The sequence below is a fragment of the Carassius auratus genome, chromosome 30 (assembly GCF_003368295.1).
Source record: "Carassius auratus strain Wakin chromosome 30, ASM336829v1, whole genome shotgun sequence".
Lineage (NCBI taxonomy): Eukaryota > Metazoa > Chordata > Actinopteri > Cypriniformes > Cyprinidae > Carassius > Carassius auratus.
The window spans coordinates 17,285,369-17,308,754 of record NC_039272.1 but is presented as its reverse complement, the minus strand read 5'-3'; the positions used below and the strand labels follow the sequence as shown (position 1 = coordinate 17,308,754).

The 23,386-nt window shown below is 38.1% G+C and overlaps 2 protein-coding genes across 6 annotated transcripts; both read left to right on the top strand.

The window, feature by feature from the left end:
- Positions 1-67: 67 nt before the first annotated feature.
- Positions 68-2,704, top strand: LOC113050035 (CUB and sushi domain-containing protein 3-like). 2 transcript variants are annotated; one of them, XM_026212749.1, is made up of 5 exons: positions 68-995; positions 1,146-1,307; positions 1,630-1,797; positions 2,184-2,387; positions 2,485-2,704. In XM_026212749.1, the coding sequence occupies exons 1-5, from the start codon at positions 881-883 to the stop codon at positions 2,505-2,507; spliced, it is 672 nt and encodes a 223-aa protein (XP_026068534.1). In that variant the 5' UTR covers positions 68-880; the 3' UTR covers positions 2,508-2,704. The 2 variants fall into 2 exon arrangements, with proteins under 2 accessions (XP_026068534.1, XP_026068532.1); XM_026212747.1 differs by having other exon boundaries at positions 2,184-2,704.
- A 1,857-nt stretch (positions 2,705-4,561) lies between these two features.
- On the top strand, positions 4,562-23,386 carry abcg4a (ATP-binding cassette, sub-family G (WHITE), member 4a). 4 transcript variants are annotated; one of them, XM_026211810.1, is made up of 16 exons: positions 4,562-5,949; positions 6,048-6,301; positions 8,132-8,369; positions 13,763-13,880; positions 13,999-14,131; positions 14,438-14,488; positions 14,625-14,770; positions 14,891-15,014; positions 15,143-15,257; positions 18,336-18,481; positions 18,569-18,667; positions 18,738-18,906; positions 19,111-19,211; positions 19,429-19,587; positions 20,110-20,228; positions 20,303-23,386. In XM_026211810.1, the coding sequence occupies exons 3-16, from the start codon at positions 8,141-8,143 to the stop codon at positions 20,526-20,528; spliced, it is 1,935 nt and encodes a 644-aa protein (XP_026067595.1). In that variant the 5' UTR covers positions 4,562-5,949; positions 6,048-6,301; positions 8,132-8,140; the 3' UTR covers positions 20,529-23,386. The 4 variants fall into 4 exon arrangements, with proteins under 4 accessions (XP_026067595.1, XP_026067594.1, XP_026067593.1 ...); XM_026211809.1 differs by having other exon boundaries at positions 4,562-6,301; XM_026211808.1 differs by lacking the exons at positions 4,562-5,949; positions 6,048-6,301 and adding an exon at positions 7,921-8,013.

Genomic DNA, 23,386 nt, shown 5'->3' with positions numbered 1-23,386 from the left:
CATTTTAAAATCTATTAAAATAGTTACTTTAAATTGTAACTATTTCACAATATTACTGTTTTGAATCAAATAAATGCAGTCTTGAAAGGAGGCTCTTGCTCACTTAAAAACATACAAAAGAATCTTAACCCAAGACTTCAATCATGAGTGTGCATATATACTGTATATACTCCTCTGTGTATGAAAAATGAAAGCTTGTGTGTTCTGGGAATTATACACTTTGTTCTGTGTTCCTGTGTGTGACTGTAAGAACAGTGTGTGTAAGTCAGCAGGCAGGTTGTGCTGGGTTAGGCAGAAGTTTATAGATTACTGCAGCAGTCAGAGGTCAGTGTTTGAACGCTTTTCACAGATCTGTGTCTTTACAGTAATTACACGCACTGCAGGTCTCAGGCACTAGGCACTCTGCTTAGGGAAGCGAATCAGACAAGATTAATCTCTAGCATTGTTAAATGTGAGAAACATGAAATGTACAATCCGTGCACCCGAAAATTAAGCTAAACTGCAAATCGGACTTCCCATGGCTCTCTGCCTTTTTCTGTAATCTCTTTCTCTCTGCTCCGGTGATATTAGCTGGTATGTTAGCCGAAATTAAGAGATTAGTTTGAGTTAAGAGCTTAGAGTAAGCTTAGATGCAACACTTCTCCTTTCTTCACACCTGTCTCGCTCCGTCTCTCTGCAGGATACCAGGTTCTTGAAAAAAGCCTTTAAAGAATACAGTTCCTAACGAAATAGTTTTTCTACATTATTCACATAATTGTGAGTTCTACAACAGAACAAGGAATTGCTGTTTAGAAAATGAGTGTAAGGCGTACAAAAGAGGAGAACTGAAGGAATATAAACTAATTCTGTATTGGAGAAGAATTCCTGCTATTAAAACAACATGAAACTAGTTCTGCTGCTGCTGCTGCTTCTGGGGTCCTTGCAAGGGGTATTCACTCAAGTGGTTACGCCAGCATTTACTGAAAGAACAGCTGTGGAGGAAGGCCTAGGAAGTGGTAAGAGAAGAACTTGATTCTTTTATGATTGAACAAAATGTCTAAACAAAGCAGCAAGATTGCTTTTACAAAATGTTAGAAATATTGTACATTGAAAGTTGGTAAAAGATGCATGGATTTGAGCTCTGAAGAATGCCCTGTGTTGTTTAGGTCTGTTAGAGGTGGAACAGGAGGATGAACTAGCAGACACTTACTGGTCTGGGACAGCCCCCATTTGTTTCGGAGGTTGTAAAGGCAGACAGAGGGAGCTGAAAAGAGACAACTGTGGAGATTCAGACTGCTGCTGGGTGGGATTTAAATCCCTGTGTAGAGGTACACCTGATCGTCATCTTAAAGGGACAGTTCACACACATTCTGTCATCATTTACCCACCCTTGTAAACTTTATTACTTTCTTTTGTTGAACATGTCTCAAATGTATCAGTTTTTTTTTCCTCAATGGAATCCATTGGTAATCCAAATGATTTAGTTGCCAGCATTCTTTTGTGTTCAGCAGAAGAAAGTTAGCTTTGAAACATGGGGTGAACTATCCCTTTAATGTAATGTGCTCTGTGATTTGTGTGTGTGAACTAGGACTTTCTATATGTTTCCTGAGTTTTGTTTCCTGTTTAATCTTGTTGTTTTCTTTGCCCTAGTGAATTGTGGAAAGCCTGATGTGGACTTTAATGGGATGGTGTATGGGAGTGATTGGTGGGTGGGTTCTGTAGTGCGGTACGACTGCAGACCAGGGTTCGTGTTGGTGGGAGATCCTGCTCGAGCTTGTCAGTCCAATGGGAAATGGACACCCAAACCATCCTGTCTTAGTAAGACTTGGCCTGCCTGGACGTTGCACACAATTTACAGAAATATCCAGAAAGTGCACACTGTCATTCTGTCAAAAAAAAAATAATCAAAAGTTGTTATAGGAAAACTCTCTTCATATTAAAATATGAATATTTTACGGAGTGCATGGTTATTGAACATAACATGAAATATCTCCTGATACATAATATATTTTCATAAAAAGTGTATACAGTAGATTTATCAAGTTAATTTGATATTTTATAACATTTTATTAAAATGTATTACTTAAGGTCAAAGTCTGAGTTGTGGAGTTTAAAAATGTAACATTTTACACTGAAATGAATATCATTGGCTAAATTAAATACAAGTTAAGTACAATTCTCTCTCCTCCTGTATGTGACATTAGGAGTGTGTTATCGTGGCCGGGTTGAGATCAATGAGAAGGACATCGACGGGACATGTTCGTCTACCTGTCCTGATGCTAAAAGCTATGCAGTCCCTCTGAACCACAAATGCAGTCGTATTGAGAACTGCAGAACTAAAGAATCAGGCTGGAAGCGCTGGTTTACACGCTGCAATTTCTGCGACTGTGACTGCTTCACTCCCTGTGGTAAGTCATTTAAACTGGAACTACTTACAACATAGTGGCAAATACTGTAACTGCAGTAACAATATTTCAAAATCAATGTTTTTGTTTCTTCCCGCAGCTTTACAGGGTAGAAGACAGTGAATCTGTATTCATTATCCTCAGGAAACAACCGAATTAATTTTTATTTGAATGTAAAGAGAGAGGCTTGATGTAACCATAACAGAACTTGTCAAACTAAAAGCATTTTATGCATCTCTAGATTCTAAATATCTTCACAGTTGGAGACCTTTATTTTAATCACTGACTACATAACCCCAGATGTTCGGAAATGTTGCTGTTATCCCAAGCACAGATGTTTAGAAAGTTTAGAAGTTAGTCGCTGTGGAAAGATCAGAGAAACATTTCTGTTCCAGTATTAAACTATTGTAGATCTAATGAAATTATTAGTTTAATTAAAGGTGCTGTAGGGAACTTTTGTAAAAAAATATTTTTTACATATTTATTCAACCTGTCATTATGTCCTGACAGTAGAATATGAGACAGATAATCTTTGAAAAAATCAAGCTCCTCTGGCTCCTCCCATTGGTCCTATTGCCATTTGCAGAAAGTCATGCACTCCCGATAAAAAATAACCAATCAGAGCTGTGGTCCGTAACTTTGTTTGTGTTCAAAATGTAGAAAAATGAACATAATAAGCGAGTACACCATGAATCCATTTTCCAAACCGTGTTTTTAGCTTGTCCTGAATCACTAGGGTACACCTATAATAAGTGTTTATATTCAGACTATTTTAGATTGCTTCGGGGGTACCGTGGCGGAGTAACCCAGTATCTTTGTGATTCTTCATAGACATAAACAGAGAGAAGTAGTTCCGGCTACAATGTTCTTCCGCAAGCAGTTCTGTTTATTAACCGCTAGAGCGTCAAAAGTTCCCTACCGCAGATTTAAGAAATTATTATCTTGTGATTGATACAAGATGTGGCATTAATATAGTTGATCCGAATCAGAGTGATCTTGTTAATGATAGTCACTCTTATGGGTACCTGTTCCAGCTTGCCTATTCGGGAGAGAGAGAGAGAGAGAAAAACAACAACATTGTTTAGTTTAAATGCATGCTGTAATCATTCAGAGTATTATTAACTTTTATAACACATAATGAGGTAATCTGTGATGAATTAACTGCTTTTGGCCCTTATTCAGTTTCTGTGGATAATAGTGTCTCCAGAAAAGCCAGCATCGGTATATCAGATTTCATTCTTTATATGTCATTAGGATCCTAGAGATGCAAGGACTTAAATTCAATCCTCACCTGAGTCTGCAGGCAGTCCCTGCCCTGGGAAAGACAGCAAAGCTGCCTGCAAACACATAGCAAGGTTTTTATTTTAATTTTTTTATTATATTATTAAAAAAACTATAGAACAGAAAAAGAAAAGAGCAAGCTAACATTAGAGACCTTTGCTTTAGTTAATTGTATAATAAATAAAAAGAAAACCTATAGAATACAAAAAAGATGAGAGGAGCTAGTGTTAGTTTTTTTTTTTTTTAAGAAAACAAGAAGTTAGTAAATTTATAGAGTGCAAGTCTAAATGGGGCAAGTTTTTTTTTTTTTTTAGAAAGAATATAATTAGAATAGAGATTGCTAGAGTTAGAGGGTCAAATAAAGATGGAAGATATGTGTTTTTAGCTGAATCTTGAAGATTGAGTTGGAGCACAAGAAGTTCCTGCAAGAGGAGTCAAAGAAATAATGAACTCAAATCAACAGTTCAATAACTAGCTAGCTAACTGTGAGCCAGGTAAAAGCGGAGATTAAACAGGCAGGGGTCAAAGCCAGAAAGCAGTCCAAAGAAAACATCAGTCCAGATGGTAATTCAGGCACAAGGTCAGGGGCAAGGGAGGGACAGAGCCAAAAACAAAAAAAACAGTCCCATTACCAACAACCTCTAAATCTTCTCTCTTCTTTCTATCTGTCTATCTGTCTCTATCTAGACAGCTATAGACATCCATCTATCTCTATCTCTGTCTATCTGTCTGTCTGTCTTAATTTTATATCAACAAATTTTATTCCATTTAACAGGACAATAAAAGTGCTGTAAAATATTGTAAGAATATATATATTTTTTGAAGTTTAGAATTTGTGGGTTATCTGTATGTCTTCCACATTAGCTGTATTTTTCCTTTAATAAAAATAAATAAATAAATAAAAAAGCAATTTCAACTGCTGCAAGGGAAGTATTACGGTACATTTCCCTCTCCATTCCCAACACCAGATTAGTCTAACGTAGAAAAAGTGAATAGGATATTGAGGATATCACAACATGTGTACTCGCCATAGATGATGTAGGGCGTCGTTTGAACGCGAGTTACCCCGTTGCTTTCACCGAAAATATCCCGAGCACTGCAGCATCAGCATCAGAAGCAGCAGCAGCCGATGCGCAGGTGCCGCCTTTAAAGAGACCGCGCACTCGAGTTTCCCGTCCTGCTGGGTAGGCTGTAATTTCCCTTTGTTTAAGTTTTTTGTCTCCGTTATCTCCATCCCCACCCGTTTCTTTGCTTCCCTACAAAGCAATCTCAAAGAAAAGGGGTTCTAAATTTAGTTTTAACATACGCTTTGATCCTCCTGCCCCACAAAAAAAAAAAAAAAAAAACATCCCTGTTGCTGGAGATCACAAAAACAGAGTATTATCATAAAAGTTTTGCTATTTAACCTGCACGAAAAATTCTGATATCTATATATGGACATACAGAAGGCTACGGAGATCTCCGAGCAGGCAATAAAAGACACTGTTGCACCTGGTTGAATTTTCTCTTGGATCATGGAAAACCTGAGATCTCCACCTGTCCCGTGACCATAAGATGGCATCAGGCCAGCCCTGCCATCACTTCCTGCATGGGGCTTTGGAATATAAACAACTCACAACAGCCCAGTATGCCTTGCGCGTCCACCACCATCACAAATAAACCAAACACAGTAATTGATTAATCAGAAGATAAATCTTATTTTTGGCGGGAAATGGGCATTCCCAAAACTTCTTGCGCGAACCACAACATTTAGACTACGTTTTATTTAGGAAATGCTTATTCTCTTTTTCTTTTGTTTTTGTTGTCAGTTGTGTATAGATACTTTTAAGTGTTTTATGGTGTTTATTGTTTATGTCACTATTTGAGTCTCTTGTGTGTTTATGTGACCAACATTGATTTGCAATTCTTATTTGTTGGCTATATTAGGCTAGTTATAGCAACCACAGCTGCAAGAATTAACAACAAATTTATCCCCCAAACAATTTACATCGCAGAATCTTGCTGTTTTTTTTTTATTTAATTTTTTTTACATGTAACCCTTAAACACAAGCAAGGCATCACGTTCAATATATCACAACCACTTCAATCGTCCTCCTGTGTAAAACGGGCTTTTTGTCTCTGACAAGAGCTTACGCCCAGTGCTACAGATCGCCGGGCGTGCCAGGGCTCCTCTGTTTCACACTGCGGTGCAGCATCCGGAGGACCGGCAGGATGAGCACAGCTCCTCTCAACACGGCTCCATACGCCTACTGGATGACTGTTAACGCACAGTGATCGACTCACGGTTTGCCCTTCCGTCAGCTGTCCGAAATGAAACTTCTGGTTTAACACGGATGCTGCATCTTTTTAATTATGCACCACTGTTATGTTTGTATTGGATAGGAATCGTCATGGTATCTTTCAAAGGGACGCTATGAATGTGAGGTGTAGCGGCTTTCTGAAGGAGAAGAGCATCCTCTCCGTCACCGGTGAGCGGGATCGGGCGTGTAACGGAGCATCCTTTTTCTCAGCTGGACTCCTGTTGCAGAACCCTGTGTGTGTACATATCATGCTCTTGAGCTCAAAGTAATGAATTGGATATTTTTATAAGGAAACACGCAGCCAGAGAGACTCGACGCGTCAAAAGAAAAAATAAAGTAGGTGTCATGTCATCCTGAGTCTGGGTGCAGATATATTAGAATCCAGCATAAACACACTAGCTTGTGGTTTGCATGCTTGTGATGTCATTGACAGGGCATGTATTTTAAACATAAAATAACGAAGTAGAGCGCACCACTGATTAATGTGAAAGGTTACATTTTCATCTTCAGTCTCTATACATTTCTATATTTATGAAAATATTGTTGCCTCATAAGTGCTCATTGTGTATTCTGTCTAATATCTGTGCTGGGAAGTGGAGTAAGTGAAGGGATACTATGACCTTTCTCTGACAGATCATAGAGCAGCCAGACTTGGTTTTAAAGGGTTTTCATTACTGGTTCTAAACCATCAATGCTGCACTTATTCGTATATTTTGCTCATTTGACACAACTGCTTGATATCATCAGCTCATTATTAGCAGAGGCTCTGATGCCTACATTGGGTGTGTCAGATGAGGGAGACATTACAAATGTGTCATATTGAGGTATGTTAGAACTAGAATGGAAATCCACTGCTCAGAAAACATAGCCTTTCTTTGACTGATCAGACAATACAAGTGTTTCCTTAACTGTGGTCAAGAGAGCAGTATAATTTATCTTAATCAGTAACATGCCGCACTCTTGTAGTTCTATATCACTTTATAGAAATGTATATATCCCAACCTGGTCATACTGTTGTCTGGTTTAAGAGGTGCTTTGGGCACTTGAGCAGTTTGGCCAAACTAGGAGACCATCTTAAACCAGTTAAAACCAGCAATCTAGCTTAAATATTTGTAAATACAGTTTTCAGGACAGCTGTCTTGAAGATGAATCACTTGAATATAAATGGGACCATTGAGGATTAAGTGCAGGTCCATCAATCAAAATGATCACCCAGAATGATTGATTGAATTAATTTTTCGTCCACTATATTGGTGCACTGTTGTGCCTTGAATCATAATGGACAATAAATGGAATATACCATACTGACATACAAGAGCTTTAACCTTATAAATGGCTACCTGGCAACAGTGAAAACATTGGTTCTTTAGAAAGGCAGGGTTCTATCAAGCACAGCACCCGAACTGGTTATGAAGCTTCTGCAGCCTAAGTGCATTCTCATTGACGTGAAATACAATAACTCATATGACAGCATTGCTGTCAGTACTGTTAGTACCTCTGTTGCTCGGTGCAATGTTTTCCAGTATCTGTCTTTGTAGTATCTGAAAGCTATGCATTCCAGTTGAAATGTTGAGAGCTTCCCCCACAAAAGTGAAAAAAGTTTTCCATCAAAGCTTCAAACCCTGGCATCAAATTTCATAGGCTTGAAGAGTAATTACTCCACCACTATCTGAAACTGTCTCCAAGTGCATAACTCTAATGTCTGAGCAGATGCTTTCTCTGTCACTGATTGTATTCTCAAAATAACATCTTTTTAGATGGTCTGGGGGTAATATTGTTAGTGTCCTATATGCCATTCAACTGGCCTAACTTAAAACGCTTCATTAAAACAGAATGTAATGTGGTGAGTAGAATGAGTGAATGTTCATAAAGAATGATGACCACCCTGAATGTTTCCATTCAAGAGGCAGAATAATTTAGCTACCTTTCTTTTCCTCCTTTTCTCTGAGCTCCAGCTCACAAACTCAAATAGAAGCAGGAAATTACACACCACTCATCAAATATATATTCTCCCCTGCAAGTATATGTGTGAACAGATTGCATTTGAGGTAGATTTGATTACAGATAGTTTAGTTTTTATTCTTATTATTCTGTACAAATGTGCCGTTATTACACATCATAACCATTTTCTCATTTTCTTTCACTGAATCCTCCCACATTTCCCAGGCTCTTGGTATGGCTGCGAGGTCCTTAGAGCCGGGGTCTGTTTCCATTCCCATGGAGGAGACCAAGCATGCGGGAGGAGCTCCTCCAGATGCTGCCATGCTGACCCACCTGAAGAAGGTGGAGAACCATATCACAGAGGCACAGAGGTTTTCTCACCTGCCTCAGCGTTCAGCAGTGGACTTGGAGTTTACAGAGCTCTCCTACACCATCCGTGAGGGCCCCTGTTGGAGGAGGCGAGGTAATACATGAATCCTAACGATGAAGCTTATGTGATGATTACAGTAAAGTGAAGCTTAAACTTGGAAGAATAACTGAACGTAAGTGATTGTAGAATTGATATCATTTTTATCTTTGCCAAGTCATAGTTTGTTCAGTTTAATACAATATAAGGTTTCTATTGAGTTGGAAATCAGTACATTGACAAATTATTTCCTTGTACTGGAAAAAGTGATCCAGTGATTTACTGTATTTATCACTTCCAACCCTTTCCAGAGATGAAAAAAAAACTGATAAAATTCTGCGAGAAATCAAACATAAAATACTGTACTGATAACAACTTATTTATGTGGTTGTCTGTTGCTAAACATTTATAATGTCAGATATTAATTATATTCTGTCATTAATTACTCATCCTCAAGTTGTTCCAATCACGTAAAACCTATGTTCATTTTTGGAACACATATTTAAGATATTTTTGATGAAATCTATGAGCTTTCTGACCCTAGAAAGCAATGCAACTGACACATGGAAGGCCCAGAGGGATAGTAGGGACATCGTTAAACCAAAATCAGTGATTCAATTCATAAAGTTATGAAGCTACGATAATACTTTTTCAATTTTGGATGAACTATGCCTTTAAGGAGTTTATTGTAATATCGTTAAACTGTTCATCTAGTTGCTAATTTGTGGATTGTACTGGACACGAGGAAGTGTTTATATAATTTGCTGGTAAGGTTTTGAAATAATTTAAACTCAGATTAATATTTTTTACCCTCTTTTTTTTGTTTTCTTGGTGAGTTGGTGCATCAGTGTCATAATGACCCTGCCAAGGGTTTATTTTGCAATATAGCTATATGTAATTCCTTAGCACTCCAAACTCACGAGACACAAACACACATATAATCGGGAGTAATACTATTAGAACCTCACACACTCCATCCTGCGTCCTGGACTGTAGAGTGCTGTCCTCAGCAGACTTAAGATATAGTAAATAATTCACTTCCCCAGACAGCATGCCGCTCAGCTGTCTGCTGCCTAGCCTATCTAAACCTGCCCAGGGTGAAAACAGCCCACACACATATGCTAACACACACTTTATTGATAAGGACACTCTTTAATCCCCTCTGGTTCCAGTGATTCATGGTACATGGGGTTTTTGCACTGCAGCATTGACTGGTATTTGATTGCCGTATGAGACTAGATAGGTTTTTCTATGTATCACACAAGATAAGATAAGAGAGAGAACTGGCTATCAGCAATAGAATATCCAATATCCATGTCATACAAACGCTTGATTGACACACCTTGGGGAGCTACACTGAGAACTATGCAGAATTTTAACATAGCTAAGGACAAGTTGAGGAGCAATTTATGATTGCAGGAGAAATGTTTTGTGTTTAAATGCTCAATGGTCTGGAAATAGGCTCATGAAAGTTACGGTATTCAATTTATCTTTAAATTATTTTCACAGGACTAATTGTTTCTCTATAGAATTATTATTGCTACCTATTTTACCAGCTCATGGAACTTCAGTGCATACCAGAGAAATCTTGCAACGTCTTTGTCTTCTCCTGACTTTCTCTCTCTCTTTCTGCTCCATGTATTTTATCCAGTAAGCAGCATGGAAAAGCTGGTGCAGTGCTGTGTTAATGCTGGTGAATGATGGCTATTGCATGCACAGCAGTTCCCATAGCTTCATATCCTCCAGCATGCTGAGCTCCACCAACACATACCCACATATACACACACATGGCACAAACCAAGCACACACAAGACAGATGTATTATAAAGTCTTGCAGGTGCACACATGTGCCCTTACTAAATGGAAGAAGGCAAATCATGCAGTGGAGATCTCTCTCCTGAGAATTGTATATGCTCCTTATTTTTAAATGGTGTACCTCATTATGCTTTTCCTGAGTTAGCACTTCATATATCAGTATGCCATTCTTTTATCATTACCTCATACTTCATCATACAGTCCCCTTGCTTTTCCATTTTTTGAAAAACAAGCTCTTTCATGTGCAATGTATGTATTAACTGCAGTTATACATGCATGATTTCAATCTGAGACCAGTATAAACCAGCCTGAACTGGCATTGATATTTATATGAACTGAAATGCATTTACTTGAATGCTAAATCTAATTGATGATCCATATTTACTATTTTGTTTTCCTACATTTCATTGCTGTTCAGTCTAGGCATGTAGGAGATTTCACGGTGAAGGACGTATTGTTCCTCTTTAAGTAGCCTACTGCTCTAAGCTCTGCATGATAATGTATGTGAGTACAAGCAGAGCAGATAGATTAAGTTATGTTCAGGATGATGGTTTTGTTTTTGATGGATGAATATAAGCTGTGTGTGGCTTTCCTGCCATTTAACCCTCCTCCTTAGATGTCCTAGTGCCTCTTCGTCTCTGTTTTCCCTCTCCCAGCCTCTCATCTGTATTGATCCGTCTCTGTTGTTGTTGCTTTTCTGTATTACCTTTGGCCCATCTTTCTCCACTTTGTCTCTCCCTCTGGACGCCTGTTCACCTGCCATATTTTATCTGCCCTACCTTCCTGCAATTTCTTATCCCTTGTTCTGTTCCTCCTCTCTCACTGCTTTTGAAACCTGTCGAGTCATAAATATTCTGCATTTTGGATGGTTGCCTTGTTCTGAACCTGTGGGGAGTAGCATATATGGCTTGCACAGATGTTATGCAATAAAGGTCAGTGGTAGAGGTAGAGTGGTAAAGTTAGAGTTACGGGTAATGCACAGGGCTGCTAACAATCTGCTCTGTGACTATTGTGCTTTTCAACACTGATCTCATGGATCTCCAGATAGACTGTCCTTGTACTTTAATAGCATCTAATAACCCAAAAACATTCTTGTAGCGCACAATATATTTTATTCAGTTTGAGATCAGTGCATCTATTTTAAACATATACCACCTTCAGACTTTTTACTTGTTTGTTCTAATGCAGAATAGGTGGTTTTGTACTTTTGCACGAGGGTGTAAATTGTATAGAAGAATTCTATCACTGTTCAGTTGATTCGTGTCTCAGTTGTTGGCACTCAAAGCCTGCAGTTTATATATCAATGTTACATCTTTTGCAAAATCAGAGCAAATTATTCATACCATATGAGTAATTTGCACTGTAGGTTTTAGGTCAATTTAAGGAGGCCCACACATGATGTGTGGAGAAATAAAAAACAAGATATATTTTTTTCTGCACATCATGTGTGTGGCTCCATAGTTACCTGCTCCATGTAGAATTGTATGTTTTAAAACTTTTGGTTCCACTTTATTTTAAGCTCCAATTCTCGCTATTAACAAACCATTAACTATGACTTTTGCCTCGATAAACTCCTAATTTGCTGCTTATTAATAAATAGTAAGGTAGTTGGTAACACTTTAGAATAAGGTTCCATTAGTTAATGTTAGTTAATGTATTAATTAACATGAACAAACAATGAATAATACATTTATTACTGTATTTATTCATCTTCGTTAATGTTAGTTAAAGAAAATACAGTTATTCATTGTTAGTTCATGGTAATTCACAGTGCATTAACTAATGTTAACAAGCACAACTTTTGATTTAAATAATGCATTAGTAAATGTTGAAATTAACATGAACTAAGACTTATAAATGCTGTAGAAGGATTGTTCTTGCTTAGTTCATGTTAACGAAAGTAGTTAACTAACATTAACTAATAGAACCTTATTCTAAAGTGTTACCAGGTAGTTGTTAAGTATAGGTATTGGGTAGGAATAGGAATGGAGTAACCAAGAAAAATTACTATTTTAAAATATTTAGATTGTGAATAATTATAAAAACTGACTTTTACTATTATTTCCTTTCAGAAACCCTCCTATCACTTTGTAAATCTGTACACAAGACCCTATTGCTAGAAGATTGATGGCTGTCTTCTTCCTTATCAGCACATAACTACAAACACGAGGATGCATCTATTGATTAGAAGTACTTTCCAAGAGCACTTTCAGACTGATGCCAGGTCAGCTCATACTATAGCACAAGCAGGCATATGCTAGAGATCTCATGAAGTGCTGTTTGTTTTTTACTCATGCCATAGATGGAGAAGAGAGTGAATGCATGAGTAGATTGATGCTCAGGTTACACATTGTAGCAAAATCTAAAGAAGGATTATTAGTTACAGGATGCAGGGCATATAATTTGTGGATGGGTTATCGGCATTTAATACTCATGCATGCCACAGATCATTGATATGCAGAGAAGCGTACAGGAAATGATAGGGCGATGTGGGGTGTTGACCCTGTCATTCCCTTTTCAATTTCTTTTTTTCAAAACTGTCACTCATCTTGCATAATTTCTTCCATGATGCAAACATAGAAAAAAGGATGGAGAAATGCAAGGAGGGAGATAGAGAGCAATTGGAGCACTTCACTAATGACTCAAGGATGTGACTGAAATATAAAGAGATGCAGATAAATTGGAAGACAAAACATATAATATAGACTAGGGATATTCATGGACATTTTTTAGTCCTGTGAGGGTCTGGACATTTACTGTAATGGCTCCTGTTTAATCTCAAACAATTTATTTATTTATTTTTTAATGTGCTGGATTTTTTTTAATAAAAATAAAAATATTAATTGAACATAAATACAGTATTAAGTTGAATTCAAGTAAAGCTGAAAAGGTTAAAGCTACATAAAACTTCAGCAGTAACATTTAAATATCATGTCAAATTTGGGTTCAATAAGATTTTTTTAAAGGAGTCTCTTATGGTCACAAAAGCTGCCTTTCTTAAATAATATGAAATATGTTTACAGTTTAAAAATAACTGTTTTCTATTTTAATGTATTTCAAAGTAAATAATATTTCAGATATATTTATTAATTAATGTATTTATTTATATTTACTTATTCTTTTGTTACTTACATCAAGTAACAATTTTAGTGTATTATATTGTTCTACAAAAGATAAATGACATTCACTGATGTTTTTTACTCTGCGGTGTTTGATCTGGTTATTGGTGTAAGTTATTGCATGATTCATTATTATATCATAACACATAATGGTTTTGACATGAAACAAATCAATGCCATTTTCCCCCCAATGAAAATAGTTATAATTAGCAGCACATTTGGATGATGGTTTAACTTGTAATTATTTTATTGTGTTGTTTAAATAATTTTATGGGACATAACTTGAGGGTTACTATTTTTCTAGACTGCATAATCAAAGTTCTTTGAGTGCAAAGTACTTCACTGGAGTTCCATCAAATAGCTCACGTTATGTTATAATTATATGTTTATCATTATACTGCAGTGTTTTATCAAGCCTATACGAGTATGATGCCAGCTAACTCTGTGATGCATCTAATTTGGCAGCTGGTAGCTCTAAATCTAATGAACATGATGTACCCAAAATGCTGTGTGCAGGATTTAAGGCCCTCCTGAAATGTCTTTCTGGAAAATTCTGCAGTCGGGAGCTCATCGGAATCATGGGACCCTCGGGGGCTGGCAAGTCCACTCTCATGAACATTCTTGCCGGCTACAGGTAAGTGTGAATGTATGCATAAATAAAGAAATGTTCCAGAATTTGGTTCCTGTTTATCACTTTTCTAGCCTTTTTTTATACTCATCAATTTATCTGTCCCACCTCCTTCTTTCTGCAGAGAGACAGGCATGAAAGGTCAGATCCTGGTAAATGGACGACCCCGTGACCTCCGCACCTTCAGAAAAATGTCGTGTTACATCATGCAAGATGACATGCTACTGCCACATCTAACTACACGAGAGGCAATGATGGTATGTGTCTGCATGTGTAAACAGAAGTTTTACTTCTGATCATATGTTAATGATCAGTTGGCAGCGCTCTTGAATACTTGATTCTGATTGGTCAGTCGCTGCCATCTGTGGACAAACATTTGTTAAATAATCACTAAACACTCTTTCTCTCAAATAATTCTGTAACTTCAGCTCAAATCAATATTTTATGGGCACACATTTGGTCATTATCACAACCTAATCTCCTCCAGGATGATATTTTTTATTAAAATGACTAGTTGATTGTACATTGCCCCTTATTTACTGTAACCTTTCATTTTTGTTTAGGTTTCAGCTAACCTTAAACTTAACGAAACCATGGAAGTGAAAAAAGAACTGGTACGTTTTTTTGAGGCATTACTTTACTGCATGTGCAGAAAATATTTGTTCTGATTGAAAATTGTAAAAACTGTTGTTATATGGGGAAAATGTATTTATGCATTTTTCAGACAAATAATGATATAATGTGTGACAGGTGAATGAGATCCTCACAGCATTAGGACTGCAGGAGTGCGCTCACACTCGCACCATTTCTCTGTCTGGTGGCCAGTGTAAACGGTTGGCTATTGCTCAGGAGCTGGTCAATAACCCACCTGTCATGTTTTTTGATGAGCCCACCAGGTAACCATTAATTAACCATAATCCTTTCAAAATGTGATGTTTGCAGTAATATTGCTCCTTTGCAAAACATTTTCGTTTAATATCACAAAACGTGCTTGTGTGTTTGTCTCTGTGTGTTAGTGGCCTAGACAGTGCATCCTGTTTCCAGGTAGTGTCCTTGATGAAATCTCTGGCTCAAGGAGGTAGAACCATCATCTGTACCATCCACCAGCCAAGTGCTAAGCTATTTGAAATGTTTGACAAGGTAATTGCTGTATTTTAAAATTATACTGTATTGTGAAAATGTATTTCTGGGTTCAAGGACATATTATGTGTGTGAGGATGTAATGTGTTTATGTTCTTGTTTAATAGTTGGTCTGTTCTTCTTTGTAGCTTTATATCCTGAGTCAAGGTCAGTGTATATATAAAGGAACAGTACCGAACCTTATTCCCTACCTGAAAAACCTTGGACTCCACTGCCCTACGTACCACAATCCTGCAGACTTTAGTAGGTTGACTGTATATATGTGTGTGTTGCGTGTGTGTGTGTGTGTGTGTGTGTGTGTGTGCGAGAAGAGAGAAAGTGATAGATAGAAAAAAATATGCATCTAGAAATAGATTTTTTTTTGTGCTCTTTATTTTAGTTTGAAACATATAGCACTAATGTAGCAGTTTGTGGATGCTATATTTAATTGTTTTCTGACACATTTATTTTGCCTTGGTTTGTCAGAGAGCTTATAAATTGCTGCACACTGCACACACACTGGGGGCATGGTACATATGAATGTGGATGTATGTATAAATATGTGTGTATGTGTGTATATTTGCATATGTATATACACGTGTGTTATTTATATTTGTGTATCTGTATTGATATGTATGTGTAAGCATACAGTTACAGTTGTATATATATATATGTGTATATATATATATATATGTGTGTATATATATATATATATGTATATATATATATGTATATATATATGTATGTATGTATGAATGTATGACCACGACTTTTCACATAACAGATATTTACATACATCAGAGATATCATCTCAGCTAACCATCGAAAAATTCTCTGATTTGTGACCAGATACCCCTTTGGTGCGGGTGCCAAAGCATAAAAAGAGTTGTTCTGACTGCCTGAATAGCTGGAACGCTCAGTATAAATTTTCAGTGCCCTGACAGGGCAGAGAAGGTTAAGCTCTTGTTCCTACACCGAAGAAGGAGGCACAGAGAGCAATAACATGTGCTTTAAACAGGATGTGGAGCACTTTAGGGACGTATCCATAACTTGGCTTTAGGAGCACTTCGGAGTCATTAGGCCAAAAATCAAGACAGGCAGCGATTATAGAGAGCGCCTGCAAGTGAACCACTCGTTTAACAGGTGTTAACACCAGTAGCAGAATGTTTTTTAAAGACAGGGTTTTTAAGTCCTCAGACTATAGTAACTCAAAGTGAGAACCCTTGAGGTCTCAGGATCGTGGGCAGATCCCAAGCATGGACCTTAGGGGGGACCGAGGTGGATTGAGCCTCCAGGATCCTTTCAGAAAACGTACAACAAAGCTGTTCTGGCCAATAGACTGTCCTACTATAGGAACATGAAAAGCTTCTTAAGCTGTCACATAGACCTTAAGCATTGAAGGAGAATGGCCCTTGTCCAACAGCTCTTGTAGGAAGGACAATATCACCAATATGTCACAGGAAGGAGTCTTTGCTGCAGGTTGTGCACCAGTCGGAGAAGACCAACCATTTAGGGGCATAGAGGCGTCTCGTGGATGGGGCTGTAGCCTGTGATATAGTATTCAGGACACTTTTGGGAAGATCTGCTGATTCCCATCAATAGCCCAGAGGTGCAGAGCCCACAGCTCAGTCTGGGGGTGCCAAATCTTCCTGTTCGCCTGAGAGAGAAGGCCCTGCCTCAGGGGAAGGGGCCATAGGGCAGCTATCAGCAGCTGAGACAGCTCCGAGAACCAAAGCTGATTTCTCCAGAGCAGGTCCACTAGAAGGACCCTGTGTCTGTGTTTCCTGATTTGCCTGATTACCTGAGGGATCAGAGCGATCAGAGGAAAGGTATATAGGAGGAGGTTGAGCCAGTCATGGGCCAATGCATCCTCGCTCCTTGAAAAATAAAGGCAGTGAGAGTTCAGAGATTGTCCTGCACTGCTTGGAGGGGTGAGCGACCTTCTCTTTCCATCCAATGGCAGTGGGCAGACAGAGGTGTATGGCCACTGGCTCATCCAGAGGGGGCAGCTTTTCATAGCTCTTTGATTTTCATTTTCTTCAGCACTGTCGACTGAGAAGAGTGCAGCTGAATAGGACGTGAGAAGGCGAGCCAAGAAGGGAGTGTGCCTTGATTTCATAACCTCTTTATGGACTGGCAGAAAGAAAGGTGAGGCTCACTGACGAGAGGCCTGATTGTGCCCTGACAGAAACTATTTGTCCAGATGGCTACAAGTGAGCTCCTCCAATGTAGACCACTCCAATCACAGCTCTTCAACCGCCTTAGTAATGATGAGGAAAAGTTTGTCATACATCCATGTTTTGGCAACGATGGGATCCATAAATGGCAAAGAGGCAGGGTAGATGGTAGAGCCTGACATCCCTTCCATGTATTATGCTGATAGAGACATGCTGTCATCTAGCAGTTCTTCCTTGATTCCACCAAACAAAAACATGTCACTTGCATCAACTATGGGATGCTGGTCTGGGAGTTCAAAGAGGATGGGAGAGTCATTTCTGCATGTCGAGGGCAAGGCACACAGGTTCTGAAACGGCATGGGCTCACTTGCAGCTGAACACTGAGTCCCTCTGCCCTACTGTTTTTTCCTCACAGGTCCATGGGAGGAAGAACACGAGAGAGCGCAAGGGGCAGAGTCACTCTCTAAATGAAAGAGATCCAAGCATGCAGAGAGATGAGACTCATGTTCACCCAATGTAAATAATCCATATCGATCAGATCGGCTTCTGCTTAGGACTTTCCCAGACAGGAAGCGCACTCTGAGTGGCCTTCATCAGCGTGCAGAAAAGTCCAGCATGAGCTGCAATGACAGCACGCCATTTGCAACAATGCCTCTTGCTCTTTACAAAAAAATTTGCTCTTTCAGTTTAGAACAGGCAAGTCAGCTTCTTGTCTGCAGCGAGGCATGTCAATGGCGAGCGGCTTCAAGTCCCATAGTTCAGCAAAGGGAAGATCATTGTAGGAGAATTGATCTGAGATCCTATGGTGAAATGCCTGCTTATATAGCCAGATGCCCCCCACCCCAATTCCGGTGGGCTCCGGCAGGTATTTCAAAATATTATTGTTTTTTACTGTATTTTGATCACATAAATGCGGCCTTGATGGGCATAAGAGATTTCTGTCAGAAATATGCAGATATCATACCAACCCAAACTTTTGAAGAGTACAGTCTTCCAATTTAGTTTTATTCATAATTGTTATTGATTGATTCACTGATTACAATGTAATATTAGTATATTGTATCCTCTCAGGGCTTTCAAAGATTTCTTTATTATTTTTGGCTCCACCTGTTTATTAGTCAGTCATTCAGCATGTGTATGAGTTATGTTGTCTCTCTGCTGGCAGTAATCGAGGTCGCCTCAGGAGAGTATGGTGATCTTAACCCGGTGCTCTTTGAGGCTGTTCAGGGAGGCCTATGTTCAGATGAGGGCAAGAAGAATTCCAGGGACAAGAATGACGCCACCACATCACGTCCCTCCCAGTGTTATAATGTGAGCAATGGACACAAACTCTCACCTACAAAATCCATCTGTCTATCTCTGACCCACCCAACTCCATTGTTATGTGCATTCATACAGGATTCAGGCTACATTGAGAAACACACTTTTGCCACCAGTACTCTCACACAGTTCTGCATCCTCTTCAAGAGAACCTTCATCACTATATGCAGGGACATGGTAAGAATTGTCCTCTATTGTTATTGGCTGGGCCTAATATATGAAATGCTAAAGAAATGTGTGTGTTCAGGTATTAACCCACCTAAGAGTGATGTCACACCTGTGTATTGGTGTGCTGATTGGTCTGCTGTACCTAAACATTGGGAATGATGCCAGTAAAGTGTTCAACAACACTGGCTTCCTGTTCTTCTCCATGCTGTTTCTCATGTTTGCTGCACTCATGCCCACCGTCCTGACATGTAAGCCAATCTGTGTGTTTGGTTGTGTGTACTTGATTCTTTATGAGTGTGGAAAATAGATTTGATATGAGTGATTAATAAATCTTTTTTGCTTTGTGATGGATTAGAAACGCTCGAATTGGCTTGACTGAGACTTATGGTCTTTACAGAATCGGTGGAGCGGATTGAATTAAGCACTGATGAAATTATGTATTTATCTTGCAGTTCCACTGGAGATGTCTGTGTTTATAAGGGAGCATCTTAATTATTGGTACAGTCTAAAGGCATATTACCTGGCCAAGACCATGGCTGACATTCCATTCCAGGTACTTCTGTTTCTGTGTCTTTTCATGTTATAATGTTAAATCTAAGGGAGGACTGGAAGGACTTAAATAGTTGGCATATATGGGGACGAACATTTCTAAATGTGGTAGGGACATGTCAGGCAATCCTTTACTGTGACTGTCCCACTTTTCAAATCGTTCTATGTGCCCCAGGTAGAGTTCAAATGTCAGAACATGAGTTCTCCTCTGTCTCTTCCAGGTAATTTGTCCGATAATGTACTGCAGTATAGTGTACTGGATGACAGAGCAGCCTCCAGAGGCAGGCAGATATGTGCTCTTTATGGCCCTGTCCACCTCCACTGCCCTAGTGGCTCAGTCTCTGGGGCTTCTCATTGGAGCTGCATCCACCTCCCTACAGGTATACTTCAAACACTGGTGGTAACATTCAGTTGTTTGGTGTCAGTAAGATTTTTCACGTCTTTTATTTCTTATGCTCACCAAGGCTGTATTGATTTGATCAATAATACAGTAATAGTAATAGTGATGTTGTGAAATAATATTGCAATTTAAAATAACAGTTATCTATTTTAATATTTAAGTATAATTTATACCTATAATGGCAAAGCTGAATTTGTTATTTTATTACTCCAGTTTAAAGTGTAACAGTGTCCTTGAGAATTAATTCTGATATGCTGATTTGTTGCACAATATATATTTCTTTTTATCAGCAATGTAGACCCCCCCCCCAACAATATATATATTCTTGTTGAATTGCATTTTTTGTGAAATATTTTTATAAAAACTGAAATACATTTCTCAGTATCCATGCTGAAAAAAGTGTGAATAATTTTTTTTTTAATAAATCTTACTCGCATACAAAAATAACCTCTAAATTGAAATCCACTGCTTTAACTCACATCAATGTCTTTTGCAATTTTAGGTTGCCACATTCGTAGGTCCGGTCTCTGCCATCCCAGTCCTTCTGTTCTCTGGCTTCTTTGTCAACTTTGACACTATCCCCAAATACCTTCAATGGAGCTCCTATGTGTCATATGTCAGGTAGGTCAAGAGCCATGACAATAACACTCCAAAGCAGGCAATCCTGATTAAAAAAAAAATCTTTCCCTCTACAGGTATGGTTTTGAGGGTGTGATCCTCTCCATCTATGGCATGAACCGCTCAGAGCTGGACTGTCCCGGCTTGGTGTGCAAGTTCCAGAAACCGGAGGAGGTGCTGCAGCTCCTGGATGTGGAGGATGCTAAGCTCTACGTGGATTTTATTGTTCTGGGGGTCTTCTTCTTAATTCTGAGACTTGCCACTTACCTAGTTCTGCGTTATAAAGTCAAGTCAGAACGTTAGGGCCAAACTCATCATGAGATATAAATTTAATTTCACATACACCCATAACCTCTCATAAATGCACATAATGATCTTTTTGCAATGGACACAGAAGCCAATGCACATTGATTTCAGGGCCATTGTTTTATCTTCAGTTTTTGTTACTTGATATATAATTTTAATTTTCTAAGTAAATAATAGTATATTAAAATAGATTTTTTTATTTTATTTCATTAAAATTTTTGAATGTATTCCATGCAGTAACAGTGTAAATGCATTTTACCCATTACTGAATTTTGAAGCATGAGTCTCTATTGACAGGACTGGGTGTATTTGTAATGACAATCCCATGACAGCTCCCAATAGCATGTGGATTGGCCAACAGCCAACATGTGAGTGTCTTTATACCATATTAAAGGATCATCACATTGTCTTTCTGTTAATGCATTTAATTTCGACTGAAGAACGTCATCAAAATGTGTTTTTGGAAGAGAGTGCACTGCATGTTTGGGCCATTTGAGGACATGCAAGCAGAAGAAGCAAGAAGTGTGCATGGAGAATTTGGGATATTACAAACTAAGAGAAATAATCGTCCAACCAGCGTATCTTCAATTCCATTTTTGTCATCCCACAATCCACTGAATTTAAGTAGAATAACACCTTCTGCTGAATATTAAGACTTTCATGATCTCCCAAGGCAATTCTGGGCAAAGCATCAACGTCAACCTGAATCTAACCATTTGAGGAATGTTGCAGCAAGTGCCCTTGATGTGAACTGCCTATAATTTTTTTTTTTTTCTGAGGGGGAACTGGAATACCTTGCTGGAGAAACATTTAGGCATTTTGTCAGTATTAATATGTCCTGTTACCTTGAATTCTCTTTCAACTGCCTCTGTGGTATCCTGTGAGAGAAACATACAATAGTTTGTGGGCCTTTGCTCTCTCGTTTTCATCAGGAGGGATCAAACCTTTAACTTGTATAGTACAAAAACTAACCTACAGTGACCAAAAATATGTCAATCAGCTAATCACAAAGCACCACTGAACTGACTGCATTTAGCTAAAAGCAGAACATATCAAATGTCAGAAAATCATTTGCAATTCTAATCTTATTAAACATCTTATGCGAACATCCATTCCTGTACAAACAGCACTCGCTGGCCTGTTTCTTTTGACTTTTTTTTGCAACTGTTGCCTGGACATCTAATCCGCATTGTTGAGAATGTCAGGACATGTGCAGTTAGTTGCAAGTGACACAATCCGATATCTGGATAGAGATGCTGGATGAACACTTTATGCCATTCCATGGATAAATATCTTGTTTGGACCTGTATGTACACTTCCTCTTCCCTGCTTCTCCCTTCTAGCATCCAGGCAATTTAATACTGCAATGCAATGCAAACATCTTTTCAAATGACTCCGTGTAACTCTGGAAATCTTCTATGTGTTATTTCTCCTTATATAATAAAGACTACTAATAATCTGAATATATACACAATGAAAAGTAAATGTGTTATGTTTTAAGCAAGATTGTAAATACATGTATGCACTTTTTTTTTACGTTGTTTTATTGGAACTTTTCTGGACATTTGTTTGTAATTAATTTTATTTTTATATCCGTAAATATGACATGCAATTCTGGAAAAGGGAGTATTGTGACTGGAAAATGCAAGACAAATTTAAAAAAATCAAAACACAACACACTGTGACTGAGGAATTTATGATGTACATGTGTTGTAATCCAAAAAATACTCCCTAAATTATTGACAAATCTGCAGCGGATTTATTTTAAGACATCTTTGTATTGTTTTAGAATTTCACCACTGGGCGAGCTGACTCTGTTTTGAGCCATGTAGGAAAACGGCCTCGAGAAAGTGTTTGCATTTAGTAGAGTTTAGTTCTAACACACAGTACTGTAAGGTATGATTGCTCTTTTTCCAGAACAATATGTCTGCTGAAACATTGCACAGTTTTAAAGTTGATCTTTTGGTCATTCTGCAAAATAAGAATAGCTGCTGTAAAATCATTTTTGCTTTTTTGCCATATGGTATACCCAGGGAAAAACTAGGCCAACTCCTGGTTGTAGATGTTTTTGCAGGAGCACAGGTTCCATTTTCAAAAAAGTTGCTTTAGAGAGCAAGAGATCAATTAAGCTATTAGCTGCTCAACAGTCAACAATCCAGTTTTCAATATTGCTTAACAAGTTATGTGTTCTATTTCCTTTTGAGTATTTGGAGAGGTTAGAATAAGGAAATGTTCACCATCAAGAATCGGTCTTCTAATGGTACACCGATATGTAGCATAGAGAGTTGGGTAATACCTGTTTCTAATAGCAATAGTATTGTTCTGTGCCTAGTGAGTGATATTTCTTATCTAATCCCTGAATATTCAACATATTTCCAGTGACCATCTGTCAAATCTCTATTGTGTAAAATAATTTTGCGTGTCTATCATTAGTATGTGTCGATATGGGTTTCTGTATGCAGAGTCTCAGCTGAGAGATGTTGAGAGACAACTGGATTAGATCATATTTCACACATTTATATTTAATTATATTTCTTTTTCCTTTAAGCAAAATTAACTTTTTTTTTTGTTACCCAGAATGGATGACTTAACAAATAAGAAGCATTTGATGGTTTTCTCCCAGATTTGAAAATAAGAACATAAGCAGGTAGAGTGCAAATTCATTTTGGAGATATTGAAAAACATTTTTTGTTGATTTGGTTTTGTGTTTGAAAATATTTTTCGAGATTTTGGCTTGCACAACAATGAGAGTTAATGCAGTTTGCTTCCCAGTTTTGCTGCATAACTATGTTCACTTCATCAGAAATGCAAGTTATGAGTGCTAAATCCTTTTCAAATTATTATAATAAATGCAT

What these genes read in the sequence shown, in the direction of transcription:
- LOC113050035 (XM_026212747.1), top strand. Translation starts at nt 881, where the DNA reads ATGAAACTAGTTCTGCTGCTGCTGCTGCTTCTGGGGTCCTTGCAAGGG. An exon ending in GGAGGAAGGCCTAGGAAGTG is followed by an intron (nt 996 to 1,145) that starts GTAAGAGAAGAA and finishes TGTGTTGTTTAG; the next exon opens with GTCTGTTAGAGGTGGAACAG. An exon ending in ACCCAAACCATCCTGTCTTA is followed by an intron (nt 1,798 to 2,183) that starts GTAAGACTTGGC and finishes ATGTGACATTAG; the next exon opens with GAGTGTGTTATCGTGGCCGG.
- abcg4a (XM_026211808.1), top strand. Translation starts at nt 7,990, where the DNA reads ATGTGTGAACAGATTGCATTTGAG. An exon ending in TGGAAGTGAAAAAAGAACTG is followed by an intron (nt 14,489 to 14,624) that starts GTACGTTTTTTT and finishes AATGTGTGACAG; the next exon opens with GTGAATGAGATCCTCACAGC. An exon ending in TCCTATGTGTCATATGTCAG is followed by an intron (nt 20,229 to 20,302) that starts GTAGGTCAAGAG and finishes TTCCCTCTACAG; the next exon opens with GTATGGTTTTGAGGGTGTGA.